The sequence below is a fragment of the Amphiprion ocellaris genome, chromosome 4 (genome assembly GCF_022539595.1).
Source record: "Amphiprion ocellaris isolate individual 3 ecotype Okinawa chromosome 4, ASM2253959v1, whole genome shotgun sequence".
NCBI lineage: Eukaryota > Metazoa > Chordata > Actinopteri > Pomacentridae > Amphiprion > Amphiprion ocellaris.
Window position 1 is genome coordinate 8,992,955 of NC_072769.1, and position 17,651 is coordinate 9,010,605.

A 17,651-nucleotide genomic window follows, 5' to 3' on the forward strand; every position below is an offset into this window, starting at 1 on the left:
AGGCTGTCTAGATGATATATGTTTTGTTTTGTATTATTGTGACATGAAACTCCATGTGGTTCAGAAGATATCACAAGTTCACTTCTGCATTATTTTTATTTATTTTTCATGCTTCAAATCACCTATAATCTGAGAATATCTTATCTGCTTATCCAGTATTGCAGATTCTGGATCACTGGCGGGATGAGAAATAAGAGTGAAAATGTATGGCTTTTATTTTCATTATTTCCTGAGGAGTTGTCAAACATAGCCTCAAATTTTAATGTGTAAAAAAAAAGTGCTGAAAGTGGGTCTACTGGCAATTAAAATTTTTATTTAACATATGAAACTGGACCATTTTAAATATTCATAGTTTATGATAAGAAAAAAAAAGTTTCAAGCAAAGCAGAGATGGAGCAGAAGGCCCCTGATAATACGAGATGGAACAAACCTTTAGCTTTCTTTTTAAAGTGCAAACAAACGAAATGTTACTCAAACTCTCTGACCTTCTCCAAACCTGATGAGGATCTTGAAGGATTGGTTGACTTGATAGAAACTCACAGAGGTGCTGGAGAATGAACCAATACTAATGTTACAACAATCACACCTGATCGGATTCACCTGAGGAGACTCTCGATCAATTAAAACCTCTCCTCTGTGAGCTTCACTCACTTTTCAGCGGTGTGATCCAGCAGCTGGGACGTGTCCATCGTGCGTCAAAGTCCAACATGCCCACCAAGAATGTTATCGACGAGCGGCTCTCCAAGTTTAAAAACAAGGGGAAAGATCCGGCAGTAAGTTAACAATTCTTCTTGAAAATCACACACACTACCAACTGGATCTAAACTGCCTCGTCACCTTTTGTAGAAACTTCGTGAGAAAAGGATCTCAGTGAGCGTGGAGCTGCGTAAAGCTCACAAGAATGAAAATTTCCTGAAAAGGAGGAATATAACGCTGTCGTCTCTCCCGGACGAGGAGGCTCTTTCTCCTGATTACTGCTCCACAGAGATGGTCAGTTCACGGAAACATTTAAATACCTTACTACAAACTAGTGACGCTTTTAACAGCGCTTCTGTCATTTAGGTGACTCCTTTATCTATGGAGGAGATCATTAAAGACGTGACCAGTGAGAGCAGAGAGTCCCAGACCAGAGGATGTCAGGCAGCCAGGTGAGGAATCAGGGATGTGGGGTCTGGACGTTCTCTGGCGTGTCATACATGAAGAGCTTCTTGGTTTTTAAACTGTTGGTTGGGAATAACCTTTTTATTTATTTATTTAGTTATTTTAGGGATGTTGCACAAATTGAGAACTAATTAGAAAAACCCCACCAAATGTTCAATTATTTGAGATTGCAGTCTAAAAAGTAAAACCTGTTTTCCACCACTTTATTAAATGCATGGTTGTAAGATTAATAAATAAATCAATCTAATAAAATCCATTGGCGAGATCTGTTTAAGATGAAAACATTATTTTGACAGGTTAGGTTGACAATAATTTTATAAACTGGCAACATATAATAGATTAATATAATGATGGTAGTTAAATCAACTCAACATTTACTGTAATTTAAACTCAAATTTCTGTTTGTTGGGTAAAACTAAATTCAAGTTGAGGTAATTTAATGAAACAGACTTTATAAGTATATATTTCTTCACTTTTAAGTCAAGATTTTGTGTCCAAAAATGTTTTTTTTTTTTTTTTTTTTTTTTTTTTTTTTTAGATTGTAATGAAGGTAGAAAAAATAAGTGAAGTATATTTTGTCCAATCTTCCCTCAGGAAGCTGCTTTCTCAGGAGTGTAACCCTCCTCTGAAGGAGATCATAAACGCTGGCCTGCTCAGCCGCTTCGTGTCCTTCCTGTCGATGGACGATGAGCCGGCCCTGCAGTTTGAAGCAGCCTGGGCTCTGACCAACATCGCCTCCGGGACGTCTTGGCATACGCAACAGGTGTCTGTATTGGAAGTCTTGTGAGGAACAAGCATGTCTGAATGTTTACTGTGATGAACTGTGTGTTTTACAGTGATTTGGACTTTCACAGTCCATAATGGCCATTGGAAGCCTCATCTTCATGTTTCTGAATCAGTTTCAAACTCAATCTACGTTTCTGCCCTCAGGTGGTGGAACATGGGGCTGTAACAGCTTTCATCTCCTTGCTGGCCTCACCAATGCTGCACATCAGTGAACAGGCTGTCTGGGCTCTTGGAAACATTGCAGGTGAAGTGCTAAATTGAACTGTAATTTATTGTCATCATTTCCAAAGTTAACCTTGAATTAACGCAACTGATGAGAAGGTGTTCAGCAGGAAAATGGTTTCCAAAAGACCCCTTATGATGTGGTTGTGGAACTTGTCTTAAGTGATGAAACTCAGTGGTCTGATTTGCTTCTTAAGTAAAAGGGCAGTGTTAAAATCTAGATTATGTACATACAATCACATCTTTTCTGGACAGGTGATGGTTCGGCTTATCGAGATGTCCTGATTGAGTGTAATGTCATCCCGGCCTTGCTCGCTCGCATCTGCCCTGACACACCAGTAAGTCAGAACTTCGCAAGCTCAGAACTACACACCCAATGAGCATCACTGTTACCATTTAACACAAATGGTTAGAAGGGAAATGTTTTTAGATTCAACTGCTTTGCTAAAACCCTTAGGTTAATAAACTTGAACTGCACTTTTCAGATGTGCAGATTCATCTACAGAAACAAGGAATGAAAATCCAAGCTTAGCATTAGCAGTTAGCTAGCTAAACTAAAGTTCGACAAGCTTGCCACAGTTAACAGATTGACCAATGTTTGCTCTTTTTGAGACCTTCATGGGCAGGTCAAACTCGCCTGTAACCCACCTCATTAAACAGTAAGAGGCTCCACCTGGTGGAGCAACCAGGTACTACAGCAGATCTACAACACATTTTCTGACATGCATGCCTCCTGTCCTCTTCTGTATCTTTTAACTGGTTGAATTTATGGAAACTGATTGACTTCTACCAAGTGTAGGCATGTTTCTGATGAGGACACATCAGTTTAGCACTGCACCACTGTAATCTTGTCAAATCATGGACAGTTTAAGAAGTGTAAAATCTGATGCAGGGGAACAATGTGTTCTGTTCCTCACAACATAACTCGGCATCTTTAGTTTGGCAATTTGAGTGCAATGCTTTTAGTGGCAAATGTCAAGTAGAGAGCGTGTTAATATGAATATCTCAAATGAACCAGATTCTTTAGTTTACTGTTGATGAAAGATAATGGTTAGTGTTATCAATGCACTGTAACTGATCGCCACACAAGACTTCTTTTTTGAAAAACTGTCTAGTGTTCTGCAACAACTGACATTACTTCATTAAATGTACCAGATTTTGTGAAGCTCCCTCATATGCAGAAATACTAACAGACTTGTAATCAGACTTTGATGTGTAAAACTGCTGTGGCAGAAATCTAAATGTTACTGCTGTGTAGTCCATTACATATTGTGACTCTTCATAACTGCAGGTTGGCTACCTGCGTAACCTAACATGGACACTGTCCAACTTGTGCCGAAACAAGAATCCATTTCCACCCTCATCTGCGGTCCTGCAGGTGAGTAAAACTGCTTCTCCACAACAGCCGTACAACATATATCTAAGCTTGACGAGTCCAGAAAGGTGCCACAATACCAGCAACATCAACGTGCTATCATCATTCCTTCAGATGCTGCCTTCTCTGATCCAGTTGCTCCATCACTGTGATAAGGACATCTTGTCTGATGCATGCTGGGCCATCTCCTACCTCTCAGATGGCGACAACGAACGCATCGATGTTGTTGTGAAAACTGGCATTGTCCCTCGACTGGTGGAGCTCATGAGCCATAAGGAGCTCAGTGTCATGGTAGTTTTCTTGGATCATTAACCCACACAAGTGCTCTGAAAGTTTAACCAGATTTGAAATATTCTGGACTTGAAGGTTTATGCTACATGAAGATGTTTAAGATTTGTAATTTATACCTGAGATGCTAAGATTAAGTTGTTGCTTCCTTAGTAGTGATACCTATTGTAGTAATTTGAGGTGTTGTGTATATCTGAATAATTTAAGTTTTCTCATTAGTCTTTCTGTTGGAAATGCAGCAGTCTGCTAGTGAGGTAATACTTGTTCCATCTTCCTGACCTCCAGACGCCAGCTCTCCGCTCCATCGGGAACATAGTGAGTGGCTCTGACTTGCAGACCCAGACAGCGATTGATGCCGGCATTCTGAACGTCCTGCCCCGCTTAATGAGGCACCAAAAGGCCAGTGTGCAGAAGGAGGCAGCGTGGGCTTTGTCGAACATTGCTGCAGGGCCTTGTAACCAGATCCAGCAGCTGATCACGTGCGGCCTGCTTCCTCCTCTGGTAGAACAGCTTAAAAATGTGAGTTGTCTTTAAATCTGTTGAATATTATGCTTGAATAACTACCAGGAGCTGCTTTATTATGCAACATAGCTGACAAAATGGATAGGTCACTTGTAGTTGAGCCATGAATAATGCCACCTGTGCTTTCCCTAAGAAGAGACAAAATTTCATAAGGGGGGGGAAAATTCTATTGGCAACTTGTCAGTTAATTTTTGGAGTTAAACCAGCAGCTATTTGAAAGGGATGAATGAATTTCCAACAGCATTGTACGGAGTCTATCATCGCTTACAGGGTCTTTCTTTCAGTAGACTGAGTCTGCTACTCTTCAGTAATCCCTCTCCTGTGAAAATGTATCTTATACAACCTGATTACCCCATAAAATGGCTGTTTGTGGTTCTTTCAATCAGCCAAACCCTGAGTAGCGCTAGGATTTTTTTTTTTAAAAATTGCCAGATGTGGCAGCTAAAGAATTCAAATTTTCTTCTAAGGGTGACTTTAAGACTCAAAGGGAAGCAGTGTGGGCAGTGACAAACTTCACCAGTGGGGGCACCGTGGAGCAGGTGGTCCACTTGGTGCAAGTGGGAGCACTGGAAGCCATCATCAGCCTGCTGCAGGTCAAAGATGTAAAAGTCATTCTGGTCATACTGGATGCCATCAACAACATCTTCATGGTGAGTGCAGACGACTTGGGAGACTACAAAAGGAAAATGCGTGAACTTGTGCATCAAATTTGGCTGAAGTCAAACTCCATGTACATCAAACCAGACACCAAATATCAGGGAAGAGTTTGAGTTATTGGATGTGACTTTCCAGGCAGCAGAAAAGCTCGGAGAGACGGAGAAGCTGACCCTGTTGGTTGAAGAGCTGGGAGGACTGGACCGCATTGAGATGCTGCAGAACCATGACAATGATGCAGTGTACCGAGCTGCACATACCCTCATCGAGAAGTACTTTAGTGATGTAAGTTGCCCTAGTCATTTTTTTTGTACATTCTAAGAACTTAATTTCCCAAAACATCTGATAGTGAGGAAGCTGTTCTCTAAACTTGACTGAACTTTTGTTCTTCTAGGCTGATATTGAAGAAGTCAAGGTTGACACTACAGTGGATGCCTTTGCATTTCAGAGCCCTGATGTTAAGAGAACCTTTGAATTTTAAACTCCAACTTGGATATGGTGTGTGTTTTTGGTATTCATGTGTAAAATAAATTTACTAGTATATTAAAATCTCAAACCAGTGTCATAAATGGCTTTGGGTGCAAGATAAACTGAGTCGTAGACCAGAGGACCGCTAGATTGTCATCTAGCAGTCCTGTCATGTGACTGTGTTCAGAAACCCTGGGTTGATGTAAGGAGTCGATAACCAGCTTTATGTGACTGCAATTAGACTTTGTGTAGCCTGATAGCAAAGCATATCCTGAAAGAAATTCTTAGTACAGTCCTCTGGTCAGCTACAGATCCAAAGATGCATTTCTTACAGAACTATAATCCTAAACCAATAGGAATTCAGAAATATAATGCAGGCTACAAACAATATAGCTGGTGTAGCCAAAGCAGGAATGAAAACTATATGCAGGTTAATGGGTTTAATATCGCTGAACAATCACTAATGCATGAGCAGATCTCATTGAGCTATGATTGTGTACTCCATTAAATACATTTCTTAAATGTAGCCTGTTATGTGTATATTATAAAATATTTTTTTAGCTGTAACCCTGATGGTGTTAAACTTGCTTGGGAGCAAGTACAGAACATCTATAAAAGCAATATCAAACCAGTAAATAGGCTTAAATCACATAAAGTCGACAGCCACAAGATTTGAATCTGTATCATTGTTTAAAGGTTATGTCTGTACAAAGACCTATAAAATAGCTTTGAAGTTTCTTAGACTTGCTGCCATCCAAATACCTGTGTGTGTGTGTATATATATATATATATACACACGAGTTTATTGTGAAAGCCTTTCTTTGACTGTCTCAAGGAAATGAGTATCTTCAACTCATTTAAGATATTCTGCATTCAAAACTAAAGCTAATGTAAAGTTTATTAACATGTTGGTAAGCAAAGTACCTGAACTATTAACCATGATATCACCTGAAAAAACACAACAAATGTTTAATCTTTTCTAAACACTGACTTGGTATAGAATAATGTAAATCAAATTAAATGCCATTCATAGTAGATTTATTAATCTGCACTATTGCAGATGTGACATGAGGGTTTTCACATTTTTGAAATGGAATCTGAAACAGAACCTGAAACAGTGTTGCAGTGAAATTGCACAATTTCACTGCAACACTGTATTGTCCATGTACAATCCAAGATGTAGAGCTACTAAAAATGCTGCAGTTGTTGGTGGGATTTTTTTTTTTTTTTATTGCAACCATTCATCTGTATCTTTGTAGTGCAACATACACTCAATCGCTCATTTATTAGGCGCATCTTTCAAAAACTAATTTATTCCAAAACAACAAACCCTCCCTTCTTGGTACTGTTTCAGAGATGATTAAACTTTGTAGACATCCAAGAGGCTGCAGTTTGTGCAGCTGTTGAACTCTTGCATTATACAAAGAGGTATAATTTGGCTTATCTTCTGATGGAAATGGGGTAGGAGAAATTATCCAAACACTTATTAGCATCCACAAAAATGACCATATTGACACCAGTCACCATGTTTGATTTTGTGACTGTTAAAATTGTGGTGTTGATGCATAAGATCCAACATCACTGCATGGTCATCCTGAATCACATTTTCTTGTCTATTAACTTTTTCTTTCTGGCTTTCCAGGATTAAAAAATGAAGTTTAATGGCAGCTACTAAGGGGAGTTACCAAAGAAAGGAGGAGCTCTCACTTGGTTAAACATGAATTTCATCAGAATGGTGACTTTCGGTGAAATCTTAAATTAGATTCAAGTTTCAGTTTCTTTGCAGCTAAAATGGAAAATGTCCATGTGACAGAAAAAAACGGAACAATTTCTCAATTTCTGCCAAACGCTCACTCAACAAACTTTTCTCCAAGGCAGACAGAAACAACTACTACTAGTTTGATATAGTTTTACTTAATTTCTGACACACTACATTTTTAAAGATTACTTCAAATTACAGTAAAATTCTCTTATAATTATCTACTGTATCTGATAAATGTTTAGATGATTCTGTTTTACCGTCTAGGTTTTGAAATATGTGGTTTGATATTATTGCCATCACTTTTGCAACACTGGAAGTGACTAACATTCAACAGTGACATGTTTTTATTCTTAAACACAACGATCTTACAACATGGGAAAGTGAAACCAAAACCACCAGCAGGCAGAAACCCTTGACTTCTCTCTAACTTAAAAATTCCATCTTTTAAAGTTGATGAAATCAACAAAAAATCTTGTCTTGCTGGCTACTTTAAATAAAATCTGGGGAATCCCTTAGTGATTACATGTGCAAATTTTTGACCTGATATTCTTTGTACATATATAGATAAAAAAAAAATAAATACTGCACCCCTCCCTCATACACACCCACAGCAGCTCTGATATAAGAAAAGACGACTGGCATCATCTACACTGAAGATTTCACACTGACTGGCTCTGACAGTTACACCACCTGCAGTAATTTTATCAGGTAAAACCAAATTAGATTTAATCATGTTTAGATTATTTAAGTGTTTTGATAATATGCTGTAAGTAGATGGTTATTAGGACTAGCAATGACCAAAAATGATTAACTGAACAATACGGTTAGTGATACTACGTTCTTTTTAAAATTTCAGGAATTCACTTAAGATTTTATTACATGAACTTATTTTTCTAGACTTAAGATCTGACTCTCGAGCATTAGACATTGAAGAAGAGATTTGTGAACTGTAAATGAACAAAGTGAGCTGTATGCACTAACTTGTTTTACATATGTTTGCTTTACTACAGTTAAGCATCACCCATCATGTTGCAGAATAACATGTTATTTGTTCTCATCTGCTGCTTCTGTGCAAAGACAAAACTTCTGAATGCAGAGACGGTAAGACAACACATACAATGCCTCAGATTGTGCCTTTACTTTTTGGTTCTTTTTCTGATTATTCAAAAACTATTCAGCTATTCAATTTCTGGTATTTAATGGTAAATCTACAATACAATTACTGCAAATACAAAGTAAATCCATAAATGAACAGAACTGTGCCGACAGCTCCTCATTACTTAGGCTTTGTCCTGTAATAACAAAAATACATTTTATATTCATTTATTGTTCAATATGTGGTCATAAATTCTCAGAGTGCATATCAACAAGTCAGTTTTAAATTGCTGGAAATGTTATTTTGCCACACTAAGATCTATAGACTTTAAGCTGAACTTCACTAAATCAACTTTGTGTTTCTTTGTCATAGACACGTGACTGAAAACCACTGTAGTATACTGTCCACTGTAGCTATTTGTGCAGAAATGTCTAAAACAAAATTGGACCAAGGTTGGAGACAGAAAAAACCTTCAACAAAGATGAAAGTCAGTGTCGACAGACTAGTCTGATGAAAGACTAAATTACAATATAGGATCCAGTGTTTTAAGGCTTGAAGCATCCTAGCAACAAAAACTCAGGCTACATCTTAGCTTCCCCTGCTTCCATTATTACTGTCATCTGTCTGTGTAACAGTAAGTTGGTGGAGGATCACCTAAAGCTTTCTATGTTCTCATAAGAAAAAGTGGCTGTTGGGAAATGTTAAATCCTTTGGTTAAATTTTCAGCCTAAATATCCCCCAAAAAACAAAGTTTAACTATATGCAGTGTAAAAATAATTTACTCCAATTATTTATCCTAAAAATCCACTAATAGCTTCCTCAAAAAAATATGGAATCTATCCATTTATTCCTTTATTTACACAATGTAAACAGCTCTGAAGTTGCTTAAACATCTCAAATTCCAAGAAAAAAAAAAGTTCATGAGCTCAGTGTTATTGAATTTTCATTAAAACTATTCAAACCAACTCCGGCTTCCTCCCACAGTCCAAAAATATGCTGAGGTTAATTGATCATTCTAAATTGCCCGTAGGTGTGAATGTGAGAGTGATTGTTTGTCTCTGTATGTAGCCCTGCGACAGACTGGCGACCTGTCTAGGGTGTCCCCTGCCTTCGCCCGAGTCAGCTGGGACAGACTCCAGCACCCCCCATGACCCTAGTGAGGATGAAGCGGTGTATAGATAATGGATGGATATTCAAACCAATGTGGCCAGAACTCTGTTCTTTTAAAATTCATTTTTTGTTGACAATAAACTACTTGTTCTCATTTTTCTGTAGTTGCCTGAACAACTGAAAGCTTCAGAGGAGGATTCTGGGAAATTTTCTCAGCAGGAAGCTACTCTGACTCCATATTTTTCAACTGAAGATCCTGTGAAGTCTCAGAACATCTCCATCCAGGCTGTTGAGGAGAAAACCACAAATGTCTCACTGAAGTCCTCCGGTGCTTCAGTGCCGCTTTCCTCTGGTCTGTCTGGTCTCTTCAGAATCCCTCTGAGCTTGTCTCTGGACTCTGTTGACGACATGTACTACGGCTGCTCTGAGAAGATGCTCATCAAGGTGAAACGTCAGTTCCTCCCCAGAAGAACCAGGGAAGGTCTGCACACCACATACACGACACTTTGTGCCATTAAAGCCATGAAGAATAAGGACACCTATGACCTGCTGTCCTGGGATCACTTCAAGGCTCTGTGTGCTTACACAGCGGGGTCCTATGATGACTTGAACCGGGCCGTCCGTAAAGGAAAAGCCTCCTATAAGAGCTCGTTTGAATTTCACGCCCTGCACTTCCTGCTGTCTGACGCCATCAGGCTCCTGAAGCTCAACCAAAGGAGCTGCTACACCACGTACCGGAGAAGCAAACTGCTCTTCAGCGGGGAATCTGGACAAACCATCCGCTTCGGCTCCTTCGCCTCCAGCTCCCTGAACCCGTACCTGAACCAGTTTGGACGGAGGACCTGCTTTGAGATTCGCACATGTTTCGGCGCTTATCTCAAGTCCTACTCTGAGTTGGACTCTGATGAGGATGAAGTTCTGATTCCTCCATATGAGATGTTCAATATTGTCTCTGTTGACACGTCAGGAGAGAATCATCTAAACTGTAATGTTGTCTACAAGCTGGAGAACGCTGGGGTTTACAGCAGTCTCAACTGTCAGGTTGTGGACCTTTAAAATTTGAGCGTAAAACTGCAGCACTGCACTATAATTTAAAGTCACTTTGATACATCTTTATACCTACTGTCATTGAGATTCACGATCCACATGTCAACATGTGTATAATGTTTCACTGTAAATTCATTAAAGCACTATTATATTCAGACTAAACACTCATTCTTGTTGTTAATCTCATCACGACATCAATTCAGCAGCCGATTCCGAGCCTTTTGATTTTATCAAATAACGTTCTTCTACAGTTGGAACTCACCGCATGTTCATCAGATTGTTTACTTACTTATTTTTAACCCATAATGCCAAAAAATCTGAGGTAGAAAGTTGATTACTGAATAAAATATGTGGGGTATTGAAAAAAAAATGTAAAATAAAAAAAAGTAGGGCACATAATGCACAGTTTTAATCTATTCTGGTGATTTATTTGCTTTTACACTTCTAACTGGTCTTTAAATCAGTTGCAGATTTTAGATATTTTAGCTAAATTTACTCATAGGAACACCTTAGTTAGGTCCTTACCTTCAGTGACCCCCGCTTTGTATTCTAGAAAGGAGAATGTCATGCAACAGGTTCACTTCACAAATAAGGCCTTAAACAAGACAGAAAAACCGCTTCAAGTTTTAAAAACTCAAGTGATCCATTAAGAAATCCGCACCTCGTACAAAAACGTGCTAAACCTCGCTGGGCCAGTATTAAGGATACATTTCTACACTTTATTTACAATACATAACTGTGAAAAGAAGCATTCGACCTGGCTTAAAACACTTGTCTTTCACAGAGAAAGAAATGCAAACGATGCACAACAAAAGTGCAATTAAAAAGAGAAGTGAAGAGAGGCTGGCTGACCACATTATGAGTAGCAATTCATCTAAAACACTACTTTCTTATGGCCCTTTTTTCTCATCATCATGGAAAATTGTGCTGAACAAACATCAGTCTGCGAGCAAATCTATCTACTTGTACTAATCATACGGCAGATTAAAATCAAACTCTCTCTCATACACAAATTGGTAGAATACACACCCTAACCCACATAAATGAGTGTCTTCAATCTCTAGGTCAGTATTGTTGAAGATGGAAACACAGTATTACTAACTCATTTATTATTTGAACTATAATGTATTTATTTTACATAAAAAAGGTACAAAGATGTAAACATATTTATTTGAGATCTCATTAATGTCTGCAGCAGTTCTTCAACATCACCAAGTGAAATCTGTTGACTCTAACGACCTGCTTTCTAACACCTGATATCAAATATTACTTCACAAAAATCACCTTAAACAGTCCGATATCACATTTTTGACCAATATTACAGCAACGTCAGGCCAAGCTGAGGCATGTGCACTGGAATATCTTGTCTAATGATATTAAAGAATAAAAGAATGTCTTGGATTACACAATAGAGGATAAATTAAGATGGAACTTTATTATTCTTATAGGAAATTCATGTAAAAAATGTCACTGTACACTACAGTTATGTGTGTATTCGGCACAGCAGATTGTAAAATGTCCTGGACAGTTGAGTGTTATCTGTGTATTTGCACAGTTTTTGGCATTTGATTCAGTTAAAACTGCAGAAGTTAATGTTGTAGAGCAAAATGTGGGACAAAATTGAGCAGGTTGAGGTCCCTGATAACTATGGTATTGAATGTGCTACCAGGAATGCTTTGTTTTACACCAGTGATATGACATATAACCCGCTGCAGTAAAGATGAATAAGGCCACAACAGATGGTGTGAACTCTAAGATTTAGACTTGGAATAATGATTCATAAAAATATGGAACACTAAATTCTAAACCGCCATTTTTCTAAAAAAGGGCTGTAGAGTTTTCTACCAGTTGTCCAAATCTATTTTCAGTCATGTGGGCTCCCCAATCCACATTTTTACGCAAGATAGTATTTTCAAGGTTCAATACTGTGCCTTCCTTGATCTTCCTCATTTTAGGAGGAAGAAGTGCTGCAATCGTTGGACCGGAAAAGCAATCCGCAAAAGTTAGAGCTAAAAATATCGATACCGACTTTGAGTAAAGCTGAGGTAAGTAACAACATTTTAAAATAGAAATGATTACTGACGTTCCACATGGAAGAGCGATGTTAGACCCTTGGATTTGATCAGAACGGAGTGTTTTGCCACACAGTTTGGGAGAAGTGTTGGGTGATTACCTGAAGAAGCGGCAAACATCTTGTCCGAGTCGACTTGAGTCTGTAACAGTCACTGTGTGAGCGTCTACATCTTCTCGTAGGTGAGCTCGTGACCGCATGTGGTGCAGGTTTTCTTGTAGAGGTCCTCCTCTGGATCCACCACCTCCTCTGGTCCGTACTGATGCTGGTGAGCGCTGGTGTTTTTGGTCCACATGCTGCTCCTCACTGCCCTGCGCAGCTCTGACACACACACATAAAGCTGACTTTAATCTTTGCACAGTGGAGCTGATTTGGCAAATTAGAATTTTGGCTCAAACAGGAAACCAACCTTTGACCTTCTTGTTGAAGCGTTTTTGTTTCTGCACCTCTCTGTTCTCCTCCCTCGTCTCTCTGGCCTCCTCTAGAGCCTCCTCTGAGCCCCACACCTCCATACATCTCTTCTCCACCTGCAGGACACACACAAACATGTCAGAAAGACTTTTTTTTATGGATTCACCAATCATTTCCACTCTATTCTGGACTCGTCATTAATAAATAAGCTACTCTTATTTCTCCATTGGTCTTGCAAAAAGACAGATTTCCGTGCTTGTTCATTATTTTGTGGTGCTACTAGTTTCCTTGCAGACTTGAATTTAAACAATTAATGAACTAAAGTGTGAAATGAGCCTTTTTTGTTTCTTAACTGATGTGGTTATTGGCAGATAGCTGTCAATAAATAGCGAGAGTATTACAATAATTAAATTAAATCAGAACTGACTGTGCAATAATAGTAAGTCAGAGAGTGTGTTACATTCCACAACTACTTCCCCTTGCATTACCATGTTTTATGAGTGCAAGGCCCAAAGTGTCACAGAAAGGACAAATGAAAAAAATAAAAAGAGGCACTAAGAACAGTCTTCCTCTTTCAAGCAAATGTTCCTCTTCTGTTGATATTTTCAAGATAAACCTCAATGGCTTTAGGCAGCTCTTAATTAAAATTTTAATTTTGGGTTATTCATTTCTCAATTTAAACTGAAAATGGATTTTGAAATTACAATATTTATTTACAGAATAATTAATTTGTCTTTAAGATACTTATCGATTATGTTGTTTTTATAAATTCCTGTTAAACCTGAATTATTCATTAATTTTCGATGTGTAAATTCTTTTAACTACTTCTCTTTTTATTTCCTTTTAAGATATGAAATAGTGAATCAATTTGTAATTTATTTACTTATGTTTCCTTTGAATTCATTATTGTGTTCATATTCATGAATGCTAGTTTTTCACGTATGAATCTATTAACTGTCTGAATACCAAGAAAGTTTAGAGTACCTACTCCTCCACACGCTACAGGCATTTTACAACTTATATTGTAAATGTGTCTCCGTACTTGCCTCCTCTCAGTGATGTGTAAACACTGCCTGGAACTGTTGGTTGTAGCGGAGTCACCAACAGTTTCACCATTGCAGGATTTTTGGCAAATTTTAAATGAAACATGTGGAAATAAGTGATTTTTATAAAATATGATTCAAAGCACAGATTTGGTTCATTTTCTCAACCAGGCAGCTCCATGACGATATGCTCAAGGACCATCAGAAAATTAAAAACCTGATGATTCTTTTTGCTTTTACAGTGTCTGCCTCTGATAAATGGTATTATTACTTCTGTGAAACCTCTGATCCTCCGTAGTGTCAGTCAATAAAATCTATGGAAATTCATAAAACATGTGTATGTATGTTTTAGAGAAGAGTGAAGTGAAAACAACGAATCTGTACCTTTTTAATGAATTGTAATATGAAGCCATTATTGCACAGTTCAGTGTTTAAAGGAGCTACACATTTCAAATCATTTAAAATGAATGAATAAATAAATAAATAAATAAATAAATAAATAAATAAATAAATAAATAAATAAATAAATAAAAATTACATTTAAGATCACAATGAGCAGCCTGGATACACAATATAAGCATATCATATCATCTCTGCTAAACCTTGATATTAGTCAGTATGGGAAAATGTGTGTGACCACCCCACTATCTACACAAACACACACACACACCTGTAGCTGGAGGTAGAGCTTCATATCTCCCCATCGTGGGTTATGAGGGTTTTTCTTCAGTATGAACCTGAGAGGAGGCTCTCTCTTGTCCAGATCACAGTCCTTTAGCAGGTAACGCTGCTTGGCCTCCGTTCTGGAGATCAGCTTGTGTTTCTCGTCGTTATCCCTGAGAAAAGATGGAAGAAGGCCTCCACTGTTAAATCCGAAGTCACAGGATCATTCAAAACATTGTCAAGTTTATATGATGAAGGAAATACACGTCCCAAAACCAGATACTTAGAGACATCATACTAAGCTCATCTGGTATTAATCTAGACAAGGCACGGCCTGCTCTACAAGTAGATGTATGCTGACTGCAACATAATAATCAGGACATGGTACAACTTCAAGGTCCCTCAATGTGCTGCTTTTCACAAAATTAACAGAAACCTCACATGTCCCCATAGTGTGTCTTTCAATGTTACAGCTTAAAATATTGTAAACATGGTTAACTTTGTTCTGATAACCAATTAGCTGCTGCCTGCTGCCCCCTTCAGGAAGGAGACTCTCTCTGCATCTGTTATTGACAGTGAGGAGCTAAACAGCTGATTCTATGGATGCTAACAATGGGAAGAGTGTATGAGACCATGACTTTCTATCACTTCTAACTTTCCGAGTGATCGATTGAAATGAAAATGTTGCCAAAAGTAAACCCGTTTTTTTTAATTCATGTGTGTGATGAGTTTGTCTGACAATGTTACGGTTATAAAATCAGTAGTTTAGTGGAGCAGAGTGGCAGCTGTTGAAATGGCTACTGCATTTGAGTCACTATTTCATACTTGTCCTGTTGTCTGACAACAGAAACTGAAAAAATATGTAACTGAGAACAGCTTTATTGGGAATTCAGCCGCATTAAAATGTAGGATATGCGAGCACGGAGAGCAGGAGAGAAGAGAACAGATGTAAACCCCGGTTGAGATTAAGTTTCACTGAAGCACAACAGGCAACGTAAAAACACAGCAACCCACTAAGTCCTTGTTTAATGATGCAAAACTAGAGCCTCAGTTCTACTGTTTCCACAGAACTCTGGCACTGTGAGCAAACCATCAAAGTTAATCGGAACATTAGCCACATTAGCCAGGAAAACATGTAAAGACAAAGAATTTTCTTATTTTTGTAGTAACGCTGTCATCAGTAATAAAGTCATCCACTGGGTTTTCAGTACCTCAGATGCTTGAAGTGCATGAGGACTATTGTGTTCAGTCTTGCAGTCAACGGCAGAATATTTGGTGTTCTGCTCATGGCTGAGACCTTTAGAGTTAGCAGCAGCAGCTCTAGAAAGAAAATAAACCTGATGGACAGTGAGGCAGCTGCTCATTCTGAATGGTCCACCAGGATGCAGTGAGGAGGCAAGACTACACTAAGTCTGAGCTAGAAGACTGCTGGTTAGTGGTGTTGCTCCTGAGTCACATTTTTTGTTCTACTGTAAAGCTAAGAGTCTATTCAGTAGTGTTTGTGCATGAGGAATGACAGAGGCAAACATTTTCACATCTTTACAGCTTTTACTTTACACCTCCAAGTTTGTAACAACCACAAAACAAAATAAAAATAGATTTTCCACTCATGGGATCTTTAAGAATTCACATAATCCACTGACAGATGAAGAAAAAGGATCGTGGCGGTGAGTTTCTGGGACTGTAAAGTTGTTAATTTCACAAATAACAACAAACACTTGCAGTTGTGTTTACCTGCACTTGTCACACACAGGCAGGTCAAAGCTGTTGCTGAGGTAGGAGTCCATGAAGGGTTTTTGACAGTCATCACACAGCAGGTACTCTGGTTCAATCACTGGAGCTGAAAACAAAATACACACATAGTACTGACAACTCAATGAAACACAGCATGCATGAACACACACTGTGGTCAGGGACACACACCTGGCTGGTGCACCACCTTCCTGGCCTGCTGCTCCGCCTCTCCGTCCTCCTCCTCCTCGATGAAGAAGCCAGCACCGGAGTCGATGGTCTTGGAAACTTTGGCCGAAGTTGCGCCCTCCACTGCGGACAAAGGACGACTCGCGAGTCGGGCTTGGCGGAGCATTAACGCCCGCTGCCGGTTCCTCTCGATCTTAGCCCGCATCGCTGCAGAAAGCTCCGGTTTGGGGCTCTGTTGTGGGTCGGTAGAAGCAGCCTCCACTCCGGCAGACTCTGGAGGATCCATGCCGCCGTTCAAACAGAGCAAGGACTGAAATTGTGGCTTCGTGTTTTGTTCCGTTTGGCCCCATACATACAAACCGCAGCGTTCAACTATTGTTACAAAACTGACAGCTGAACGCTTCCGGCTGCTTCTTCTTCGTCCCCTTTAATTCAACGTGTTGCAAGAAGTTTGCTGCCACCTGTCGGTTCACAACGTGAAGCACCACTGACTGATCTGACATTGGACATGCAAATTACTGTCACGTTTTTACTCACCGTGGACGCATTTTTCACGGCAAAATAAAGTCCAGCACCTCTATGGAAACAGCATTGACTCCTCTCCGTGCTGTCTAAGCACAGCCTGCAGTTCACCTGAAAACTCTCTAAATTTTAGTTTTCTTTGTCACGTCACGCTTGGTCACAGCTGAGTTAGTCATAGCTTGATGGTTTTTGCAAAGCAGTGCAATTTTTTTTGTCTGTTTTTACATGATCTGATTAGAACAAACTGCTTATTTTATATATTTTTTAAAATGAGATGTGTAGAATGTAACAATTTTGATCAAATATCACACAACATATTTCATCAGTTTGTTGCACACAACAAATAATACATTCATGGACAGAAGGCTGAGAATCATTAGAATCATTTTCTGGGTGTGACAAATGATTGAGCTTTGTTGATTTTTTTTTTTTTTTTAAGCTAACATTCTTTTCGAACCTGCCTGTGAGTTTTGTAGGTCAAATGGTTAATCTGGCAGAATATGCATATAGTAGATGGATGATTAGTTTCC

The 17,651-nt window shown here is 38.9% G+C and overlaps 3 protein-coding genes across 3 annotated transcripts; 2 read left to right on the top strand and 1 right to left on the bottom strand.

The window, feature by feature from the left end:
* Nucleotides 1-612: 612 nt before the first annotated feature.
* kpna7 (karyopherin alpha 7 (importin alpha 8)) lies at nucleotides 613-5,564 on the top strand. The gene is made up of 12 exons (XM_023279892.2): nucleotides 613-773; nucleotides 847-990; nucleotides 1,063-1,148; nucleotides 1,756-1,924; nucleotides 2,092-2,191; nucleotides 2,425-2,507; nucleotides 3,461-3,547; nucleotides 3,659-3,835; nucleotides 4,118-4,351; nucleotides 4,822-5,004; nucleotides 5,147-5,293; nucleotides 5,403-5,564. Exons 1-12 carry the CDS (start codon nucleotides 708-710, stop codon nucleotides 5,487-5,489), a joined length of 1,563 nt encoding a protein of 520 aa, XP_023135660.2. The 5' UTR covers nucleotides 613-707; the 3' UTR covers nucleotides 5,490-5,564.
* Nucleotides 5,565-7,812: 2,248 nt separating this feature from the next.
* Nucleotides 7,813-10,782, top strand: LOC111575018 (NAD(P)(+)--arginine ADP-ribosyltransferase 1-like). Its single transcript, XM_023279924.3, has 3 exons — nucleotides 7,813-7,946; nucleotides 8,249-8,339; nucleotides 9,610-10,782. The coding sequence occupies exons 2-3, from the start codon at nucleotides 8,265-8,267 to the stop codon at nucleotides 10,498-10,500; spliced, it is 966 nt and encodes a 321-aa protein (XP_023135692.2). The 5' UTR covers nucleotides 7,813-7,946; nucleotides 8,249-8,264; the 3' UTR covers nucleotides 10,501-10,782.
* An 801-nt stretch (nucleotides 10,783-11,583) lies between these two features.
* xpa (xeroderma pigmentosum, complementation group A) lies at nucleotides 11,584-17,013 on the bottom strand. Its single transcript, XM_023279916.3, has 5 exons — nucleotides 16,603-17,013; nucleotides 16,414-16,519; nucleotides 14,687-14,852; nucleotides 12,972-13,089; nucleotides 11,584-12,883 (listed from the first exon to the last, which is right to left on the bottom strand). The coding sequence occupies exons 1-5, from the start codon at nucleotides 16,883-16,885 to the stop codon at nucleotides 12,729-12,731; spliced, it is 828 nt and encodes a 275-aa protein (XP_023135684.1). The 5' UTR covers nucleotides 16,886-17,013; the 3' UTR covers nucleotides 11,584-12,728.
* Between the last annotated feature and the right edge of the window lie 638 nt (nucleotides 17,014-17,651).

Coding starts and splice junctions, on each gene's coding strand:
- kpna7 (XM_023279892.2), top strand. CDS start 708: ATGCCCACCAAGAATGTTATCGACGAGCGGCTCTCCAAGTTTAAAAAC. Junction 774..846: donor ACAAGGGGAAAGATCCGGCA/GTAAGTTAACAA, acceptor CACCTTTTGTAG/AAACTTCGTGAGAAAAGGAT. Junction 1,925..2,091: donor CGTCTTGGCATACGCAACAG/GTGTCTGTATTG, acceptor TTCTGCCCTCAG/GTGGTGGAACATGGGGCTGT.
- LOC111575018 (XM_023279924.3), top strand. CDS start 8,265: ATGTTGCAGAATAACATGTTATTTGTTCTCATCTGCTGCTTCTGTGCA. Junction 8,340..9,609: donor AACTTCTGAATGCAGAGACG/GTAAGACAACAC, acceptor ATTTTTCTGTAG/TTGCCTGAACAACTGAAAGC.
- xpa (XM_023279916.3), bottom strand. CDS start 16,885: ATGGATCCTCCAGAGTCTGCCGGAGTGGAGGCTGCTTCTACCGACCCA. Junction 13,090..14,686: donor AGCTCTACCTCCAGCTACAG/GTGTGTGTGTGT, acceptor TGTGTCCTGCAG/GTGGAGAAGAGATGTATGGA. Junction 12,884..12,971: donor CTTCAACAAGAAGGTCAAAG/GTTGGTTTCCTG, acceptor TGTGTGTGTCAG/AGCTGCGCAGGGCAGTGAGG.